Source organism: Pelodiscus sinensis, chromosome 17 (assembly GCF_049634645.1).
Source record: "Pelodiscus sinensis isolate JC-2024 chromosome 17, ASM4963464v1, whole genome shotgun sequence".
NCBI lineage: Eukaryota > Metazoa > Chordata > Testudines > Trionychidae > Pelodiscus > Pelodiscus sinensis.
Window position 1 is genome coordinate 15,900,695 of NC_134727.1, and position 21,303 is coordinate 15,921,997.

General features: G+C 47.2%; 1 protein-coding gene across 3 annotated transcripts in view; it reads right to left on the minus strand.

Annotated features, from left to right (window-relative positions):
* HTR4 (5-hydroxytryptamine receptor 4) overlaps window positions 1-21,303 on the minus strand; it is a 306,886-nt gene that overhangs the window by 194,287 nt on the left and 91,296 nt on the right. For all 3 annotated transcript variants that reach the window (XM_075900214.1, XM_025178986.2, XM_006138098.4), the window contains one exon: window positions 19,522-19,603. In XM_075900214.1, coding sequence (XP_075756329.1) covers window positions 19,522-19,547 — 26 coding nt within the window. In that variant the 5' untranslated portion in view covers window positions 19,548-19,603. The remainder of the gene's footprint in view (window positions 1-19,521; window positions 19,604-21,303) is intronic.

Here is a 21,303-nt window from a genome sequence, read left to right on the forward strand (position 1 = left end):
GAAACAGAGGAACTGCATAAGACCAGGGCTCCATCTAGTCCAGGAATGTCTCATCTCTAACAGTGGCCAGCACTATTTCAGAGGCAAGTGCAAGTGATGTCCCCAATACAATCTTCCTATAAGGAAGTAACTTCTTAACATCATGGAGCTGTTAGCGGTTGGCAACATTCTTTTCTGTCTTAACCAAGCAATTTTTCTGTAGCTGGGGCTAACGTACCAGGGTATGATTTAGCAGCCCCCTATAACCCTTGTGATTCTGACCTACTGCTGCATTTTTATTGGCCATCACAAGTCTAGCTGGACAGCAGAGTTAAGTTTATGATGATGAAATTAAATAAAGCAAGTTAAACCACACGTAAAAAGTGCCCTGAAGCTTGAGAGTCACTAGCTCAGGTTTGTTAGAGATGGGGAAACTCAGGCACAATTGGGTTTGGTTATTTGCCAATGAGTCAGCAACAGAGCTTTGAAAAGAACTCAAGGGCAGCAGTGCCAGTAAAAATACCCAGTGCTTCTCCCTCCACACAGTTATAAAAAAGACATTTTACACTTTACAGTCTTTTTTCTGTACCCTTTACAGAAAAAATCTGGTTTGATTCAAACCAAAACCAAAACCAGTTTTGAATTAACCCAAACCTGGTGTGTGTGTGTTTGTGTTTTTAAATGAACAAACACCATTTAAATGCCATTTCATAGTGAAAAAGTCAAAACAAAACATTTTGAAATGGTAAAATGGAGTATTTTGACAATTCTGGAAAAATCTGGTATTTTTCTCACCTGAAATTATATATCAAAATCAATCTGAATTCATGAATATTTTCAGAGCCCCACAAATGCATGTTTTGGTAAAATTATATTCCCTGAAAAAAAATTCTCCCAGTTCTATTTAGAACATTTAAGTGCCTCAGAGATCACTTCCAGAAATCGCTCTGTCTTTATGGTAATACATTTCCCTTTATTTTGAAGACTCTTCTTCTACAATTCAAGCAGCCAATCCGCAGCTATTTCCTCCCTTCCCCTTTATTTTTTTAATTTTCTTTTAAATAAATTGATACATAAAAGCACAAGATTTGCAGAGGATGCGCAAAAATCATGCCAAGGTTGCTAGGAAACAAGTGTCCATGTGGGGTCTGAATGAATGAATGACAAGCATCAGTGCTGACAGAGGGGGAAGGAAATAAGTCTGATTGACCCTCAGACACTGTCGAACTGCTCAAACTGCTCAGAAGATTTCACCACTCCTGCACCCAGGTAATAGGAAGGGGATTTGAGTCAAACAGTGAGCAGATTGATGATGAGCAGTTTTACTTTATTGTGGCTTGCGGGAACACTACGGAGTGAGATAGTAAAATCCCCTAAAGGACAGGGAAGACTTTCAAAGACTCTCTTGATAACCCCATTCCTCAATACTGTTTACAGGCAAAACATAACATTTGCTGCCCAGACTTCCAGATGCTCAAAAGGACTAGCAGTTTCCCCTTCTCACAATGCTAAATGTACAGGAAGACTTGCACTTTCAGGGAGCCTGGTAATATGCACCAGCAAAATCTGTAGAAGCAGTTCTTGGTGCATGGAATCCCTTTTATCCAGATAAGGAAACTGAGTTATTATGAACCTACCTAGCCATTTTATGGTTATATGGATGATTCCACAGATTCTAAGGTGCACAAAGTATGAGCAGAAATAGTAAAGAAAGAATATAAAACCATCATTGTGTACATCTAGGCTACGTCTAGACTACATCCCTTTTTCGGGAAAGGGATGTAAATTAGACGTATTGCAATTGCTCATGAAATAAGGAATAAGGGAACTTTCGGAAAAGGCTTTATTTTTCGAAAGATCAGCAATTTTCTCCGACAAAGTTCTGTGCCGAAAAAAAACGGCTGCCATTTTTATGCTAATGAAGCACGGGAGATTTAAATCCCCGCTTCATTAGCAATTGCGATACGTCTAATTTACATCCCTTTTCCGAAAAAGGGATGTAGTCTAGATGTAGCCCTAGGGTATGTCTACACAGCAAAGTTAATTCGAAATAACAGCCCTTATTTCGAATAAACTTTATTAGCATCTATACAGGCAAACCGCTATTTCGAAATAAAATCGAAATAGCGGAGCGCTTAATTCGAATTAGTTAAGCTTCATTCTATGAGGAATAACACCAAATTCGAAATAAGGGCCGTGTAGACACATTTCAAAATAAGGGGCCTCCAGTCCTTCCCAGTTTCCCCTGGTGGCCACTCTGGGCCAAACCAGGAAAACTCTTCTCCTCTCCCCCAGCCCTGGAGCCCTTAAAGGGGTAAACTCTGGCCACACTGCACATGCCAGATCCAGGCCTGCCAGCATTCACTACCCCTGACGCACTGGCCCCAGGATGAGCCAGGCAGCCAGAGCCAGCAAGCGGTCCCCTGCCCAGTCCCCCAGCAGCCAGGAGCCAGCCAGGGGCCGTAGACGGCGGGCGCCCTCCTGGACTAGTGCGGAGATCATAGACTCCATTGAGGTTTAGGAACAGGCCCCCAATGTCCATGATCTCGCACTAGATGGAGGAACACAGTCGTCTATGGCCGCATAGCTGCCACCATGGGCAAGAAAGGCCACAGGCACACCCAGGAGCAGGTTCGCACAAGATAAAAGAGCTGCAGCAGGAATACGCCAGGGCCACTCAGAGCAGCTCCGCAGCAGGGGCAGACACCTGCCCCTATTTTGATGCCCTGGACCGCATCACCCAGGGGGCAGCGAGCTGGGACCGGAGGGCCCTGACCAGGGTGCGGAGGAGGAGACACCAAGCCAGCAGGACCCCCGAGCAGTCCCAAGAAAAGGAGTCAGCAGGGTCGTCCAGGGAGGCTACACCATGTAAGTGCCATCACTGTCCCATTCCCGGGGTGGGGGGGCGGGGAGGGAGACCAGGGACTGCATGCGTGGCCCCTGCTTATCACGCATCACGCAGCAACCTGTGCATGTGTGAGCACGTGCCATGCCACCCCTGGGCAGGTGGCTCCAGCTCCCTGCCACACAGGGGCCGTGGCCTGATAGCCATATGCATGTGTGAAGAGACTTGACATGCTCCTGACCCCAGGGCGGGACACAGCAGGACACTCTCCCTTCACAAACCCCCTCTAATATCTCTCCCCCCACCTTGGCCGCACTATACACAGCACAGGGGCCTGGAAGCAGTCTGGGGGCAGCTCCCACTCCTGGGGATAGATGGACATTCCAACCATGGCCTCTGTGCAAATACAGCGGCTTTGACGGTGCAGGGCACGGTCATCCTCACCTCGCAGAGGGGGGCTGGGCTTCACCCACTGTGTCCCCAGTGCACAAAGTATGCACAGAAATAGTAAAGAAAGAATATAAAACCATCATTGTGTTCATTTAGGGTATGTCTACATAGCAAAGTTAATTCAAAGTAACAGCCCTTATTTCGAATTAACTTCAATAGCGTCTATACAGGCAAACTGACCACTTCTCTTCTTTCTTCACAACCACACCAGCTGCGCGTGAAGGGCGCACCACCACACCTGGGACATCCTCCCGCACCAGAGGGCTCAGCAGGTCCACCCGAACACTGCAGGGGTACCAAGACCAGAAGCTGGGGGCCCTGCAAGCCCTGCACCACACCATGTAGCAGCGAGTGCAGGACGACTGGGAGTTCCGGCAGGAACTGCTTGACCAGGGTTGTGCCATCTGTACCCATCTGCAGACCCTGGTGCAGAGCGTGCTGCCTCGTGCTGCTCCAGCGCCTGCTGCCTCCCCAGCTCCTGCTCCTCCTCCCACTCCTTCTCCCCCTCCCGCCTCTCCCTCCTCAACCTCCACACCCTCCTCCTCAATCTCCACACACCCCCATCTCAACCTCCACACCTTCCTCCCCATCCTCCCGAGGACACCGAGGCCACCAAACTCGCCATGCTGGGAGACAGTTGGCCCAGCGAGACCCCCACCCCTGAGCCCTGATCTTCCCCTCTCCCTTCTTCCCCTTGCTTCCCCCTTCCAGCTCCCTCCTTCCGGTTTTCCCCCTCCCCTCTCCCACCCTCTCTTCTCCTCCTTCCACCTGCTTTCCCCAGTCTCCCCAGAGTTTCATCTCCACCCCCCACCCCGTTTTGTTAAATAAAGAGAGTTTATATTTTTGAAAATACGTGTATTTTATTTGACATCAGGAAGGGGGGTTAGGGAGAGAGGTTAGGGAGGGGTAAGTGGAAGGCAGGCAAGCAAGCAGGGACACCTGAGAACAGGCAATCCGGGTGTAGCCAGACAGGAACCCCCCTTGTAACATCCATTTTTGCTTGCCTGGAGCATGCAGGGCACACAGAGCAGAAGGCCCAGGCTGTGTGACCGTGAATGGCTGTAAACAGAGACACGCCAATTGCTGACCAAGAGGCTGCCAAGGAGTGTCCTTGACTTAACCCATATTGATACGAACACACAGCCGTCTGCAGGGGGAGGAATCTCTCGCCCAGTAAAAAAATGTCTAGTACTAACAATTTAGTTCTCTCTCTTGCAAGTGTAAATTAATTCGAAACTTGCTTGTAAGAACTGGCGCCACAAAACGGACCAGTACAATTCGGCATCTTAGATAAGAAAGAGGATATGGGCCCCCAGGGATATATAGATGGGTCCTGCAGCACATTTTCTCTGAGTGTCAATCTACCATCTATCCGCTGGTCGGGTTAGGTGTTTGATCTCCCGAGGTTCCAGAGGGGACGCCCACCTCGTATTCATCTTTCCTAGGAATTGAGAGACCGGCCCTGGCCTGACACGCTGGAGTCGAGAGGCACAGAAAGGGGTAAAAATTGTACCTGGATGTGGTCCTTTGTTTAAGTATATACAGGCAGTCCCCGGGTTACGTACAAGATAGGGACTGTAGGTTTGTTCTTAAGTTGAATCTGTATGTAAGTCGGAACTGGCGTCAGCCGCTGCTGAAACTGATCAGTTTCAACCGCGGCTGAATCTGGACACCAGTTCTGACTTACATACAGATTCAACTTAAGAAACCCAGGCATCCCCAAGTCAGCTGCTGCTGAAACTGATCAGTGGCTGATTCCAGGAAGCCTGGGGCAGAGCAACTCTGCCTCCGGCTTCCTTTAGTCAGCCGCTGGTCAGTTTCAGCAGCGGCTGACTTGGGGACGCCTGGGGCAGAGCAGCTGAGGTGCTGCTGGGTTGCTCCAGTAACGCGGCTCCTCGGCGCTACTGGAGCAACCCAGCAGCACCCCAGCTGCTCTGCCTCAGGCACCCTGATTCAGCCGCTGCTGAAACTGACCAGCAGCGGCTGAATCAGGACTCCTGGGGCAGAGCAGCTGGGGTGCTGCCGGGTTGGTCCGGAGCAGCGCTGCGGGACCAACCCGGCAGCCCCCAGCTGCTCTACCCCAGGGGTAGGCAAGAAAAGCCTGGTCTGCTGGGGGGGGGCACTCTACTGGTCAGACCAGGGAGACGGGGAGCAAAGCCTTGGAGCACGCCCGCAGCGGGACAGCCCGGGCGCGCTTGAGCTGTCCCCCTGCGGGCGTGCTCTGCGGCTTTGCTCCCCGTCTCCCTGATCTGCAGGGAGACGGGGAGCAAAGCCTTGGAGCATGCCTGCAGCGGGACAGCCCAGGCGCGCCTGGGCTGTCCCGCCACCAGCTTACCCCGCGGCTTTGCAAAGCCGCGGAGGGGCTGCGGCTCCGGGGCAGCCCAGGCACGCCTGGGCTTTCCCAGAGCCGGCTTCCCCCACGGTTTTGCAAAGCCGTGGAGGGGCTGGGGCTGCGGGGCAGCCCAGGTGCGCCTGGGCTGCCCCGCAGCTCCAGCCCTTCCGCGGCTTTGCAAAGCCGCGTGGGAAGCCGGCGGCGGGACAGCCCAGGCGCACCTGGGCTGCCCCGGAGCCCCAGCCCCTCCGCGGCTTTGCTCCGCGTCTTCCTGGTCTGCAGACCAGGGAGACGCGGAGCAGCTTTTCTCGCCCCGGAGTACACGGGCGGCGGGACTGCGAGGTCCCGCAGTCCGTGTCCTCCGGGGCGAGAAAAGCCGCGTTCGTAACTGCGGATCCGACATAAGTCGGATCCGCGTAACTCGGGGACTGCCTGTATATACATAGTGTTAGAGCTCTTTAAAGATTAAGCTGTCACTTGGTACCATTATTTCTATTTTCTATCTTTACCTTTTTCCTGTAATCATTTTTAAGACCTATATATATATATATTTGCTAGCATTTAAGAAATAGAGCAATAGCCATTGTAACCATATGATTTATAAGCTTCTTTAATAAACCTGTAACTGTTTAAGCTTTAACCTGACTCCTTCAGTTGCTGTAATAGAACCAAGCACAATTTAAAAGAACTTCAGCCGGTCATAAAGGGACAGACATAGGGAGAGCTTGGGCGTTTGGATCTGTGTCACTCCCAGGTGACAAGATCCGTTGGGGCACCTTTTCAGCCTTTCCTAGGCTGCCCGCTGCAAAGGAACCCCTGTGTTCTAGCAGCTAAAATCTAAGGTGTAATAAGCTCTTCCTAGATAACGGGGCGTCTGTTGGCCTGCTGGCCACCCTCTGCGACAGGACCCCGGTCCTAGCAGTAAAGACACGGACGTTAAACCTTTTCTCAGAAACATACACACACACACTGCCCTGACCGTCGGCTGACACCGGGGAGGGGGGATGTCCCTTTAAGCACAGGCCTCAGATAGCCTCAGGCAACAGCCACACAAGACACTCCTTAGCTGATGCTCTAACGCTGACCTGGTTCCCGCTGGCCTTAACTCCGAATCAGTGTCCACTCAGTGTGGACGCGCTATTTCGAAATAGCCAAATGCTATTTTGAAATGCATTTTGTGCGTAGACGTGTTATTTCGAAATAACTTATTTCGAATGAACTATTTCTAAATAAGATATTTCAAAATAACACTATAGTGTAGACATACCCTTAGAGAGTTAATTTCTTTTTTATTTGTGCCCGAACAGATATGGTCAATTCCTTTTTCTCTGGTTTCTGATGTTGGAGAAATCATAGCTGATGTATTAAAAATAAGTTGTACAACTCCTCCAAGAAAAAACAGTTACTCACCTTCACATAACTGTTGTTCTTTGAGCTGTGTTGCTCATATCTATTCCAGTTATGTGTGTGCATGCCACATGTAGGGTTGCCAGGTGTCCGGTATTGACCTGGACAGTCCGGTATATTCGACTCCTTTCCAGTAAAAAAAAAAATCAGAAAATACCGGACACCTAAAATGACCGGTATTTTCTGATTCTTTTTCCCTGCCAGACACCTGGCAACCCTACACACACTCAGCAACCAGGCCCAGACCACGGCCCCTCCCAACCCAGCCCCAAGACCCCTCCTGGACCCAGCCCCCGAACCTCTCCTGGACCCCCAGCTCCCCCGCTCCTCCACTTACCTGATTCCGCAGGGGAGCGCTCTTCCGGCACAGAGTAAGAAAACAAGATGGCCGCCAGCTAAAAAAATGGTCTTAATGGAGGCCATGGTGGGTTTTTTTTGTTCAACAACTTTGGTCTTCCCCCCTTTTTTTCTCAACAGTGTTTTTTTTTGGGGGGGGGGTGTTAATATTTTTGGTTAAACCATCTGGCAACCCTAGCCACATGCATGGCTCTTGGAAGATTTTCCCTAGAAGCTACCTGTCAGGTCAGCAGTGGATCCCCTGGTGTGGCACCCGTATAGCACTCTACATATGACCCTGCCGACCTGACACCCCTTCAGTTCCTTCTTACCAGCCACTCCAACAGAAGGCACGATGAGTGGGTATGAAATGGACATGAGCAACACATCTCAAAGAACAGCAGTTACAAAACGGTAAGTAACCATTTTTCTTCTTCAATTGCTTGCTGCTACCAATTTCAGGTAAGAGATTCTCACGCCCTATGTGGGTGGTGGACTTGGAACCTGGAATCGCAGACAATAGCACTGCTCTTCCAAAGGCCACATCCTCTGTGGCCTAGTGACAGAGCCATCTGTAAGGGGGTGCAGGGCCTGGGGCAACCTCCACCCCCCCATACCCCAGATGTGGGGTCTGGGGCAAACTCTCCATTGCAGGCCCTGTCCCACCTCTTCTCCACCAACCCATCCCCATTCCACCCTTTTCCCCAAGCCCCACCCTGCTCTGTCCCTGCCCCACCCCTTTCCTGCCCCCTTGTCCCCTTCCCCTGGCACCACTGCCAAGGGGTTACCTGGGGATGCGGCAGCAAGAGTCACCCCCCTCTGCACTCACCCTGGCCATGGGAGCTTGAGTGACCTGGCACCCTGCTCGGTCCTACCCCACTTCTCTCTCCCAACCCACTGTGCCCTGCTTCTCTTGGCAATGGGAAGCGGTGTGCCCTGTGCCTCCTACACCAACTGCTCATGCGGTAGGGAGAAGTGGAGCATTTGCTAAGCAAGAGAACCACCATTCCAACAACTGTCATGGGCAGTAAGATGGGGGACTAGGTCAGCAGGCTCAAATATAGAACATCCTATTGGGGCCACTGCAGGGAGCTCCACTGCTGCCCTGATGGGTAGCTACTAGGGGAAAACCTCCAGCAGCCATGCATGCAGCATTCACGCTCCTAACTGGACTTGATATGAGCAAGCACTCGAAGAGGAACTACAGAATTCTGCAGGAATATTTTCTGTTAAGTTTTTACTGTTTTTTTAAATGTCATTGAAATTGTTTGATGATCAAAACATTTCAGCCAGCTTTAAGGCTAGAAATGCCAAGTGTTAAGACAAAAATGCTGGGGTGTTACAAGAGGATAATTTAATCAAAAATTAATTTTTTATTAAAAGTTTTGCAGAAAGCTCAAAGTCTGAGACCTTCTGACTTGCTCTGACTGTCTCTCTGGACTGATTCTGTACTTGTGCATTTGATCTTTGGTCTCCTCCCTTGTGTTTGCAATGGAGATAAAGCCAGTGCAGGAGTCTCTCAATGGACTGTGTAAACAGAGCCAGTCTACATCAGCATACCTTCATCTCTAAGGTTTGTGAAAAATCCCCTTTCCTCAGAGATCTGGGTAAGTTGCCCTAGCCTAGTGGTTACTAACCAGTAGATTGGGATCTACCAGTAGATCCTGGAGCTTCTGACAGGCGATCCTGACTGGTTTGGCTGGGAAGCTATCAAGTGCTGGCACTTTAGTTGCCTCTCCACCTACTCTCATGCTGCTTCTGCCCTCTGCCTTGGAATTGCCCCTTGGGAGCCTCTTGCTTGCTCTACAGAGTGTGGGAGGGAGAAGAAGGGGGTGCAGATGTCAGTGTGTCACTCCTCCCCCTATTCCTGTACTCTATCTCTCTGTCCCCTATCTCCACACAGAGAGAAGGGGCTGGAAGGAGCTTGACAATGCAAATCTCTGTCACTCTCATACACTGTGTGTGTCTCTGTCACACTCTCCAAACACACTCTGTCCTTCCCTCTTCCCTCCTGACCCAACACGTACATGGAGGATTGTTACTGCTTTTACTACTTGCAGAGTGAGTTAGTTTTGGTTTGTGCATTTCATAACTTTCATTTATCTCTTACGCTTAAATTTAATTCTTTGAGTAGTGAGTTCTAAAATGCCTAACCTGTCATGTCTGGAGTAATTATCCCTGTGGTAATTGCTGCTCTTGCAGTCCCTGAGGAAGTCAGAGCAGGGCAGGGGTTCTCCACATGCTGTCCTTGCCTGCAGCTCCCATTGATGCCCTAGGCCACTCAAGAACCCACCCCAACTCCCTACCGTCAGGGTCCCTTATTCTGTGTTCGAGCCAACTTCATCCTTGGCACAGCAGGTGTTGACTGCGCAATCAGGTGGGGGGGGGGAGGGAGGGGAATGAGCCCAGCAGCCTGTGCCCCAAAGGCTGATGCCCTAGCCCTAAGGTCACTCCAGGACCCACCCCACTTCCCTACCTACAGGGTATCCCCCTCCCACACGCCGAACCCCTTGGCTCAAGACTAGTGCCTGCGCCCCCACCCCCTACCCCAGCCTTGTGAAAGTGAATGAGATTCAGGGAGGAGGGGGGATGGAGTGAGCAGGGTGAGGAATACCAGGGATCAGCTTGTTGTCTCCCTAAACTGTGTCAGGGAGATCTCAGGGACTGGTGCTGTTCTATGGAGCAGCTGTTGAGAAAGCCCTGGAATCCCAGTTCATCCACAAATTCAATTCACATGCTAATGGACTCAATCATGATATGGGCTGGTGGGGACTCTACCTACTTAATAACCACTGAAGGTGCTAACAGCTCCCTGAGTGGTATCCTTCCTATTTTAGGAATCTATCTATTGACTTTGATTTTTATCTGCTTAGGTTTAAGTACCCATTCTCCAGATACTTAATGATGCTGTCTCCCATCCCCCTCCCTTTTTTCTTTCTCTCCCCTCTCCTGTTTATTTTGAGTTTTCATATCCCCAACTCGTAACTCCGGTCATCTGAAGCAGTGAGCTGTGCTCACGAAAGCTCATGATACCATCTACATGTTTCATTAGTCTATAAAGTGCTGCCAGACCATTTGTTGTTTTTTCTGTAACAGACTAATTCGGCTACCCCCTGAAGCTTAGGATTTATGGGGCTCCGAGCAGTACTATTAAACTGGTGTCCTCATTCGTGACAGCAGCCGGGAAGGGAAGGCATTTTTTAGAGATGTGATTTTATAATCTTCAGGAACACACTAATGAAATACTTTTAAAGCAAATTTTAAACTGAAGTCCTGTAGATTAGCACAGTAAATTCAGGAACGGACAAGTCTATATCTGGGATTGGTAAATGCCTTTTCAATGACTTCATTACCACTTGAATGGCTCTTTCAGGGGTTCAGTGTTCTGCGAATAGGTCTGACAAGCTTTTTCACTTTTAAGTTAACTTTAGATCCTCTCTAGAGGAAGCAGAGCCACAGAATAGGGAAGAGGCAAGTGGGTGGATATTAAGACTCACTTGTGCCCCAAAGTTTTGGATATTCTATGCAACTGCGTATTCTGCATAGGGGTAAGGACAGCCCTAGTCATTGCTACTGCCAAGCCAGCCAGCAGCAAGAACTATTCCTTTTTTTGGAGTGCTCTATAAAAATTGTATGTATTTTTTAAACAGAGGATATTCTTTTCCACGTTGTAACAATTTTAAGTTAGGTCAAACTTTGTTCCCAAACTTGTTTGTGGTACATCATTAACTGGTTGCATATAATGAATGTGTCAAATATCAACAAGCAGGACTCAGTAAATTGAAAAATCCTATGAAATATACATGTAAAATAGTTACCAGATCCTTTAGTTTTCCATTGCAGAATTAGAAAGAAGGAGGCCTGCTAGTCACATTGACAGTGTTAAATACCAGTCACAAAGGGGACTGTCTAAAACTCATTTATTTTCCAGGAACATTTTTCTCACTATATATCACAGCTGTGCACAGAAGCCTTCATAATCTATAATGACCTTTTTATTCAAGTAAAACATTCTGTACCACATTTATACAGATGATTGGGAGTACCTTCCTTCATGCAGATAGGGAGAGACAGACCCTTATCTTTCTCTAATGAGGCTCAGCATCACACAGGGCATCTTGCCAAAGGCTTTGCTGCTGGAATTTCTTCCATCCATTTGAGCACAAGTAGCACTGCTAAGGTCCCCATCAGCAAGGCACCAGTTAGTACAAACCCAACTTCAAAAATGTAAGTGGTTCCACTGGGTGAAGGCAAAAATCTGTTATGACCATTCCAATATCACCCTCTCATCAACATGATATTGGGATCTCTCTAGATTAGAATATTGGTCACCAACCAGTAGATCAGGATCTACTGGCAGATCTTGGAGCCTCTGATGGGGGAACCTCTGACTTGGTTTGGCCAAGAGGCTATTAAATGCCAGCACTTCAATTGCCCCTCCCCCTACTGCTGTGCCCCCCCCCTGCCCTTTGACTTGGAGCTACCTCCCCCATCCCTGAGAGCTTCCTGCTTGCAGTGCAGGGCAGGGGAGGGAGAAGAGGGCTGCTGATGTCAAGATGGCCCCCTCCACCCCTGTATCCTATCCCCACAGAGCATCAGGGGAGCGGGGGGGCACAACAGGACTTGGAATGGAGTTTGCTGGCTGCTTTTGGGAGTGGTGCAGGGCCAGGAAAGGGGTGAGCCTGCCTTAGCCCCACTGCACCACCACCCAGCAGCAACCTGAGGTAAGCAGTGCCCAGTCAGAGCCCACATCCTGAAACCCTACCTCAGTCATGAACCCCCTCCTGCACCCAAGCCCCTGCCCTAGCCCCAAGCACCCCTGCATCCAAACGCCATCTCAGAGCCTGCATCTAGAACCCCCTCCGGTACCCCAACTGCCTGCCCCAAGCTCAGCTCCGAGCCCCTCTTGAACTCCAAATCCCTTAATCCAAGACCAGAGCCTGCACCCCAACCCTCTGCCCCAGCCTGATGAAAGTGAGAGAGAAGGGGGAAGGAGGATGGAGTGAGAAGGGGTGAGGCCTCAGAGAAGGGGCACAAAGGAGGTAGGGCCATGGTATTTGGGTTTAAGGTAGATCATGGATTGAACTTAAATTCAAAAAGTGATCTCATGATTAAAAAGGTTGGAGACTCCTGATCTAAAATCTGCTCCCCCTTCATGTGTGGACTTTCCACTGGAAAAAGAAGACAATACTAGTGGATTTAAATCTCACTTATTTACTATGTGGTTTAAAGCCAATTGTAAGAACAAAATTTGGAAACTCTTTGCTTCCATAAATGTTGTATATGTTACTTCTGGATGAAATAGTTTATCTAATTTAAAATCAGGAAAGCAGGGAAATATCAGCTACAGACTGTTAGCTGACAAGCAAACCTCTGAAAAAGAAAAACCCCACAGCTGAATATTTGTGGAGTTAAAACAAAAATACATGGCTGCAGGGAAGTACTGTGTGTGAAACTTTCCAGCATAGTATAAAATGGATGCCTGTATTATATAGTTCAGGAATAAAACCAAGAAGAACAAGAGAAAAATAATTTATATTTGTCAGTTATAAATGAGAGTGAGATATGAACAAACCAAATGCAAAACAATGAACCAGTATGTATGTAGGACTGGCTTCAAATGGCGATAGGAAGAGAGAGAGAATTGTGTTATGATGCCTTTTAATATCTGAATGACAAGCAGGATTAAAATCTCAGAGGGGTAGCTACGTTAGTCTGTATCTGCAAAAACAAAAAACAAAAAACAAAAGCTAGGAGTCCTGTGGTACCTAAGGGTATGTAGGGTATGTCTACATTACCATAGTTAAGTTTATTTTGAAATAACACATCTACTCACAAAATGCATTTTGACATAGCATTTTGCTATTTCGAAAGAGCGCGTCCACGCTGAGTGGACACTGAATTGCATTGAAGGCTGGCCAGAACCAGGTCCAGCAGGGCATCAGGTCAGGAGTTTATTTCTGTGGCTGCTGCCTGAGGCTATCTGAGGCTTGTGTTTAAAGGAACCCCCACCCTGGGCAGCCGGTTCTTAGCTTTCCCTGCTTGCTTGCCTACCTCGATGAAGGACAGCTAAGCATTTGTGTCTCTGCGTGCTCTGATTGCCCTCACTCAGGACACCACAGCACTCTGCAACATGGAGCCGGAGCTGCCCCATGGCACTTTGGTGCTTCTCGTGAACACGTTGCTGTGAGCCTGGCTGCACGTTCTGCAGGCTGCCATCCGGGAGGTCCATCGGGAGGGGGGGAGGGAGGCTGTCAGTATCCAGGAGGCCCTGCGGGAGAGCTTCCACCCTAAGGAGCACCAAGAGCCTCCCTGGTCTGCCCCACTGGGGGCTTGTGCCTCATTCCTCCCCTACATCATTCCACTTACCCTCCCAGCCCCCCTTCCTGATATCAAATAAAATACACTTATTTTCATGAACACAAACTCTCTTTATTTAACAAAACTGGGAAGGGGAGGATGAAACTGGTGAGACTGGAGAAAGGAGGTGGGAGAGGGGAGAAGAGAAGATGGGAGAGGGAAAGGGGAAACCTGGGAGGAGGGAGCTGGAAGGGGGAAGCAACGGGAAGAAGGGGGAGGGGAAGCTCAGGACTCAGGGTTGGGGATCTTGCCGGACCAACTTGATTTTCATGCAAACCTGCTCCTGGGTTCGCACGTGGCCTTTGGTGGCCTGGCTGGCAGCTATCCTGCCATAAATGTCTGCATTCCTCCTTCTAGTGTGGAGATCATGGACGTTGGGGGCATCCCCCCCAAACCTGAGTAAGGTCCACCCTAATCTCTGCCCTGGACCAGGAAGGCACCTGCCTTCTCCAGGCCCTGGCAGGCTCCTGGGAGCTTGCAGACTGCTGCTGGGGAGCAGTGGAGGGCTGGCTGCCAGTGGCTTGCTGGCTCATGTTTTGGGACCACTGGGTCAGGAGCAGTGACTGCTGGCTCTGGGCTGGCAGGCTTGGAGCTGGCACAGGCACTGTAGCCAGAGTCAACCCCTTTAAGGGCTCCGGGGAGGGAGGGAAGGGAGAGGAGTGTTCTTATTTGAGGCTGGAGTGGCCACCAGGGCACCCTGGGAAGGCTGGAGGCCCCCTATTTTGAAATAAGTGTCTACACAGCACTAATTTCGAATTAGCTATTTCAAATTTGGCGTTATTCCTCATACAATAAGGTTTACCAAATTCAAAATAAGTGCTCCACTACTTCAAATTTATTTGAAATAGCAATTTGGCTGTGTAGATGCTAGTAAAGTTAATTCGAAATAACAGCTGTTATTTTGAATTAACTTTGATGTGTAGACATACCCTAATGTCTACATTGCATTCCTCTTCCAAGAGAGGAATGCAAATGCAGACAAGCGAAATTGCAAATTTCAAGAAAAAATCCTTCCTTCAAAATAACCCTTACTCCTCATTTTTTGGAACAAAAAACAGGACTATGTAAGCTTAAATTCGACAATTTACACTTTGTTTAAACAAAGACATTAATTATCTTACCCATTACAAAGATAGCTTCCCCAATTATCACCTCTAATATCATTAGCTCACAGACATTTACCTCCCCCCCATCCCCCTTCTGTTCTGAAATTTGATTTGTCCTTTTCATATGTGTTCATTTTTTAAAATTGTATCCTTTGGTATATATGGTTGTGACAATTTTCTTCCACTATTTGATCTGAGGAAGTGGGTCTGGCCCACGAAAGCTCATCACCTAATAAACCATCTCATTAGTCTTTAAAGTGCTACATAGGCCTGTTTTTTGTTCCAGCTACCCCAGACTAACATGGCTACATTTCTATCACTCCTCATTTTTTGGTCATTTCGAAGGAAGGGCTTTTTCCTCGAAATAACCCTGCAGGAGACCACGTTTGTTTTCTCGTAAAACGCTATTTCGGAAAAGCGGTGGTCCACAATAATGCATATGAAGCGTGGGAAATTCAAATCCGCGCTTCATTTGCAATTTCACTTGTCTGCATTTGCATTCCTTCTTGGAAGAGGAATGCAATGTAGACATACCCTTAGAGACTAAGGGTAAGTCTATACTTGCACCCTAGTTCGAACTAAGGATGCAAATGTAGGCGACCAAAATTGTTAATGAAGCGGGGATTTAAATATCCTGTGCTTCATTAGCATAATCACGCCCGCGAGCTATTCTGATCGCCAGCTGATTCAAACCAGGAAGTGCACTCTGGACCGCGTTAGTTCGAATTAAACCTCTTGGTTCAAACTAAAGTTGCTCCTCATTTTTTATTGTATTGAATTTGCAAATGGACTCCAGTTCAGATGTCTCCCTTTCTAACTGGGTTTTAAAATTCTTTTGTAGAAGGATAGCTACTTTTAAATCCATTACTGAAAGTCCAGGGAGATTAAAGTGTTCTCTTCCATGTTTATGATGTCTGATTTGTGTCCATTTATCCTTTGGCATAGAGACTGTCCCGTTTGGCCAATATACATGGCAGAGGAGCAGTGCTGGCACTTGATGGCATATATCGTGTTGGTGGATGAGCTCCTGATGGTCTGGCTTACGTGATTAGGTCCTGTGATGGTGTCACTTGTATAGATATACAGTCAGAGTTGGCAACAGGGTTTGTTGCAGGGGTAGTTTCCTGGGGCTATGTCTACATTACAGATTTTTTTCCAGAAAAACAGCTGTTTTTCCAAAAAAAATTGCAGCGCATCCACACCTCAAGCACATTTTTGCACCCAAAAAAAAAAAAAAATCGAAAGAACAGAGAGGCGCTTTTCCAGCGTAGGTATTCCCCATTTGAAAAGGAAGAACGCCTTTTTGCAAAAGAGCTCTTCCTCAAAAAGGTGTGTGTGGATGGGGAAAAGGGTTTTTTTCTCAAAAAAAAGAAAGAGGAAAAAGCATAGGTGCCCTGGTGGCCATTCTGTGCAGGGACCTATTCCTGCAACAAGCCCTGTTCTCAATTCATACCACATAGCACTTATGAATGAGCCACTTCCACCCTGACTTGATTAGAGCAGGCCACCAATCACCTGGGCTTGAGTTCCGGAATATGCAGGCATCGTGCGCCTTCCCCAACCAGCCAACATTAATGTCTGCGAACCATGCCTGCAGTACCGTAAAGAAGTACCCCTTTCAGTTTATGTAGTCCGAGGCATGGTGGTTGGGGGCGAGGATGGGTATATGAGTGTCATCTATGGCCCCCCCTGCAGTTGGGGAAGCCCATGGCAGCAAATCTATCCACGATGGGGTTGACGTTCCCCAGAGTGATGACCTTCCACAGCAAGATGGTGCTGTTAGCCTTGACTACTTGCAGGAGCATGGCCCCAACCAAGCCAAACTGATTCCCCATGGAGTGGTAGTTGTCTGGCATGGTGAACTTTCAGAGGGTGATGGTGACATACTTCTGCAGGGGGATGGCAGGTCTCATGCAGATGTCCTGTTGCCTGAGGGAAGGGGTGAGCCACTCGCAGAGCTCCAAGAAGGTGGTCTTCTACATGTGAAAGTTCTGGAGCCACTGCTGGTTGTCCCACTGCTGCATGACGATGAGGTTCCATCAGTTGGAACTGGTCTCCCTCCACCAGAAGCGGTGTTTGATGGTGTGCAGGGCATTGAGGACCTTTTGCTGCAGCAGTAGCACCAGAGCCAAGGGGAAAGGATCCTGCGGTTCAGGCTGGTCATCGTTGTCCTGAAGCAGAACATGGGCAGTCTGGATGAACTGCACCATGAGGTGCAGCACGAGGTCCATGAGCCTGGCACTGCTTTGCAGCAGCTCCAGCTCCATGTTGGAAGTGCTATGGCATCCGCAAGGGCAACCAGAGCTCAGATCATGAATTTGATATCTTGTGAGGGGGTAGGCAGTTGAGGAATGGCATGTAAAGAGGAGCCCCTTTAAGCACAGCTAGCCTCAGAAAGCAGCTACAGAAATGTCTTCCCTCCTCGTGCCCTCCCTGGAGTGCTTCCAGAGGCTTTAAGTATGACGCAGGCTCTAATCACAAATCTAAACAGCAGATGTGCTGTTCTGTTCTGAAATAATTCTGCATTATTTCGATGCAGCCTTGTAGTGTAGACATACTATTTCAAAATAGTTATTTTTTGAATTATTATTTATTTCAAAACAATCTCCTAGTGTAAACATGCCCTAAGATGCCACAGAGCTCTTCCTTGTTTAAGTAGGTTTAAATAATTACTGAGTAAGAGAGAGAAATCTCCCATCAGAGATCTGGCTTTCACAGTTCTACCTGAATGTGACAAAATCAGCTACTGAAAAAAAAAAGTTTCCAAGAGGGGGGGGACACATTTGAAGAGTATTTTGGGAGGGGACATATTTGAAAAAGTGTCCCTTTCAGTCATGTTTAAAGGGACACTTTCCACTTACTGAGACTACAGATTTTACTTAAAATATTTTAAATGGCAACCTGGCAACATAGGGAATCAAGGTTCTTATAACATCTAACTCTTCATCATCTAACTTCAACTAACTGAAAGGGGGCAGGGGAGGCGGTCCCAACAAGAAGGGAGCCAGGCTATTCCCAGTGGTGGCAGATGACAGAATGAGGAGCACTGTTGTCCTCCTTGTGGGGGAAGTCTAGATTGGATATTAGGAAAAACTATTTCACATGGAAGGTGGTGAAGCACTGGAATAGGTTCCCAAGGTAGGTGGTAGACTCTCCATCCTTAAGAGGTTTTTAAGGCCTTGTTTGACAAAGCCCTGGCTGGGATGATTTAGTTGGGATTGGTCTTCCAACCCTCTTCTTCTATGACCTTTGAAAGGAGTGGTATTTTTGGTTTCTATTCAAAGGAAACAGTCTATTTTAGCTTAAACTGTTCTCTGCAGTGGAGGAAAGCCAATCAATGTATTATGTAGTACACATGAGAAAGCAACCAATTATTCAATAATAGTGTGCTGTGGCAGTTTTGTATTCTTGTCTAATTTTGTAAGCAAGTAGGTTTAAGTGACATGAAACTTGGGGTAACCAAGACAAATCAGACTCCTGAGAAGGGTTCACTAGTTGGCAAAGATTCAGAGCCATTGGTCTAAATGGATTATAAGCCTGATCAAATGTGGCTGTTCCTAATGAATTGCAAAAAGCCAACAAACAGCCTACATGGTGAAAAGTTTTTTGGGGGGTGTTAATAAGTCTACTTTTATTAATCAATAATGAAGAGGAGCTTTCTGATATCTTCAAAGGAAGTGGAGAGAAGTTGTGGGTAACATGATATCATGCTAAGAATCAGCGCTTGCAGAAAAAAAGCAAGCAGCATTGGTACTGTGCTAGGTTACTGGCATAGCAAAGCCAAAACAAATTTCATTGAGCAAAACACATTACCTCTCAGTATCGATTGCCAGGTTATAAATGTGACCTGTTCAGTACTCAATAAAACACTGATTTCTGAAAACATTTACAGAGTTGCACAAGGCGTGAAAGAGAGAAACTGACTGCAAGCCAGGAGGAGTTTGTGGTTTTCCTAAGCAATGAAGAGTCTGAGTCAAACCGCAAGTCAGTGACAGGTCTTCCATTGACTTTAATGGCCTTTGGATCAGGCCCCAAACACACTAACCCTGGAGTATAAGGGCACATGCATTACAAGGAGCTCTCCTATTTGATATTAGCATGCACAAACCAAGAGCAGCATACTACCACTAAATTGGAACAAAGTAAACACAGCTAAAATTTTCCTCTTGAGGACTACAGGATCTCTGAACTGACTTCAGTGGTGTTATTCCAGGTTTACCTCAGCACGAGTAGGAGGACAACCAGACTCTTAATTTTTAAAATAAAAATGTTTACTTTTTTTTTTAATAAAAACCTAGAACCAGGTCCTCAGCTGGTGTAAACTCCTCTCTTCCCACCCTTACCCAGATCCTCAGCTGATGTAAACTCCTCTCTCCTCACCCTTCCCTCTACTTAAACAGAGCTCCCTCAGGTGAGGATCCGGCTTGTGGGTGTTCAGGATGTGATACAGAGTTTAGTAATGTATTACACTACTGTGCGTTTGGCTCTGATGATAACACTTTTATAAAGAGGAAGGCTATTTAATCATGCATACTCAAGGAAAACTAAAACCAAATATGGCAGCAGTAGCAGTGATCTAACAATACAAACACACAGAAAAATCAGATATCCCACAGCTTTGCAAACACACCATGTTATTATCGACCTCCTGCAGATCCGTAGCCAGAAGATCTGCAATGTACAGTATGCTGCATTGTTTCTCCTACCTCACATTAACATCAAGTTCTTCCATCACAGGTAATAGGCATAGGTAGCTGGGAGTTCAGCGCCCATAGAAGAAATGTGGTCCTGAAGTGGAGACAGTGAAAAAAGACAATAATAAGTTAAATGGCTTGTCATTTGTTTGCTTTCCCACATTGTGAAAATTCCCTTTCTTTGGCACCATCGGCCTGTACCCCTCTAGCTTGAGTATGTTTGAAAACAAAATACATAAACAATATGTAAAAATAAAACCAACGTGGTTTTGATATCTTTTTTATAAGGGACATATTTCTTGCATTGCCCACATGGAGGAAGATAAAGAGGAAGGTAGGGGGTGAAAAGGCTGTCTTGCCTCACCAGGGATTCAAACCCAAGATCCTCAGTTTAAAAGTCTGCTGCTTTACCTGCTGAAGTTGCTTATGGTAACACTAGGATACACAACTATATGCATGAGAATGAGACAAAAACAGGGTTAGCTAATCCTTTTATGGCTTTGTCTTTATTATTATCTACTCAAATATAATCACAGGTGGGTACAGCGCTTTAAAGACAAAGGGCAAAATCCTGGACCCGCTGAAATCAATGGTAAAACTCCCATCTACTGAAGTGGAGTCAGTTTTCACCCAAAATCACTGGGATTAAATTTTTACCTTATTTACATGCACTGAGGCTTTGTCCCCCTCAAGTAGCTGGTCCACATAAAAAGAAGTATGGGCCAGTACCATTCTTACCTGATGCATTTAGTCCTTTAACTCAAACAGTAAAGGCTTGTAATTTTAGATAAAAATATCCCAGGTTCAGTCCCTGCTGATGACCCAGGTTGTCATATAAATCCAGAATAACTCAATTAAAATCATATAAACTGTAATTGACTTAAAGTGATGTCATTGAACACAATCAAGTTACTCTACATTTATTAGTATAACAGAGATCAGAATCTGGCCTTGGGTCCCTTCCTCAAGGTACAATCTAAGGATCAAATCCTACAAATATTTATTCACTTGACTAATCTTACCCTACCTGGCTGAGCATTAGATAAGACCGAAATGGCAATGACAGAGATATTAGACCAGCATATGGCAATGGGAGAGAGGCTTACAAACCAACCCCAGCTAATAAATAAATGCTCTGACTGCCATTAGCTTCAATGGGAGCTGGTCCAGATCCTTACGCATTTACTTGTTGCTCACTTTACACTTCATGTTGGTTTCCTTCTTTTTTAAAAAAACCAATGTCTCGAAGCGGAGCTGAGGCAGGAGAGAGGAGTTATTTGTATCTGTTTACTGAGTCCCTTCCCCACAATCTCCTGCCATCAGATGCCTTTATTTATTCTATGTATTTGCAGGTTTATATCATACCAATAATCCTAAATTGCTAGGCTGCCAAGAGTTTATTAAAAACAAACAAAAACATTAGTGCAGTGGGCGATGCAGTCACAACCAGTCAACGGCCCTGCTACTGCCCAAAACCATGCCCAGCCATTAGAAGAGTGAATAAAACTCAGTGTAGCAATCACAAGCTGCAACGAACAAAAAAAGGCCATACAGTCTGCCCTGGAACTCTCAGACTTGCCCGTGGAACACTGTCAGTAGGAGATGCACCGTGCCCTAAAATTCAAGGGCATCCAGTTGAGAACTCGCAGCCACTGGTACGGAAGGCTGAGTATCATGCACCAATAGCAAGAATACCCCAGAGGATGCACCTGCAGTGCCCCCCAGTTTTGCCTAGAGGCTTCTCTCGGAACTCAGAGGAGCTCACACTCCATAAGCCACCCCATCGCCTATTGT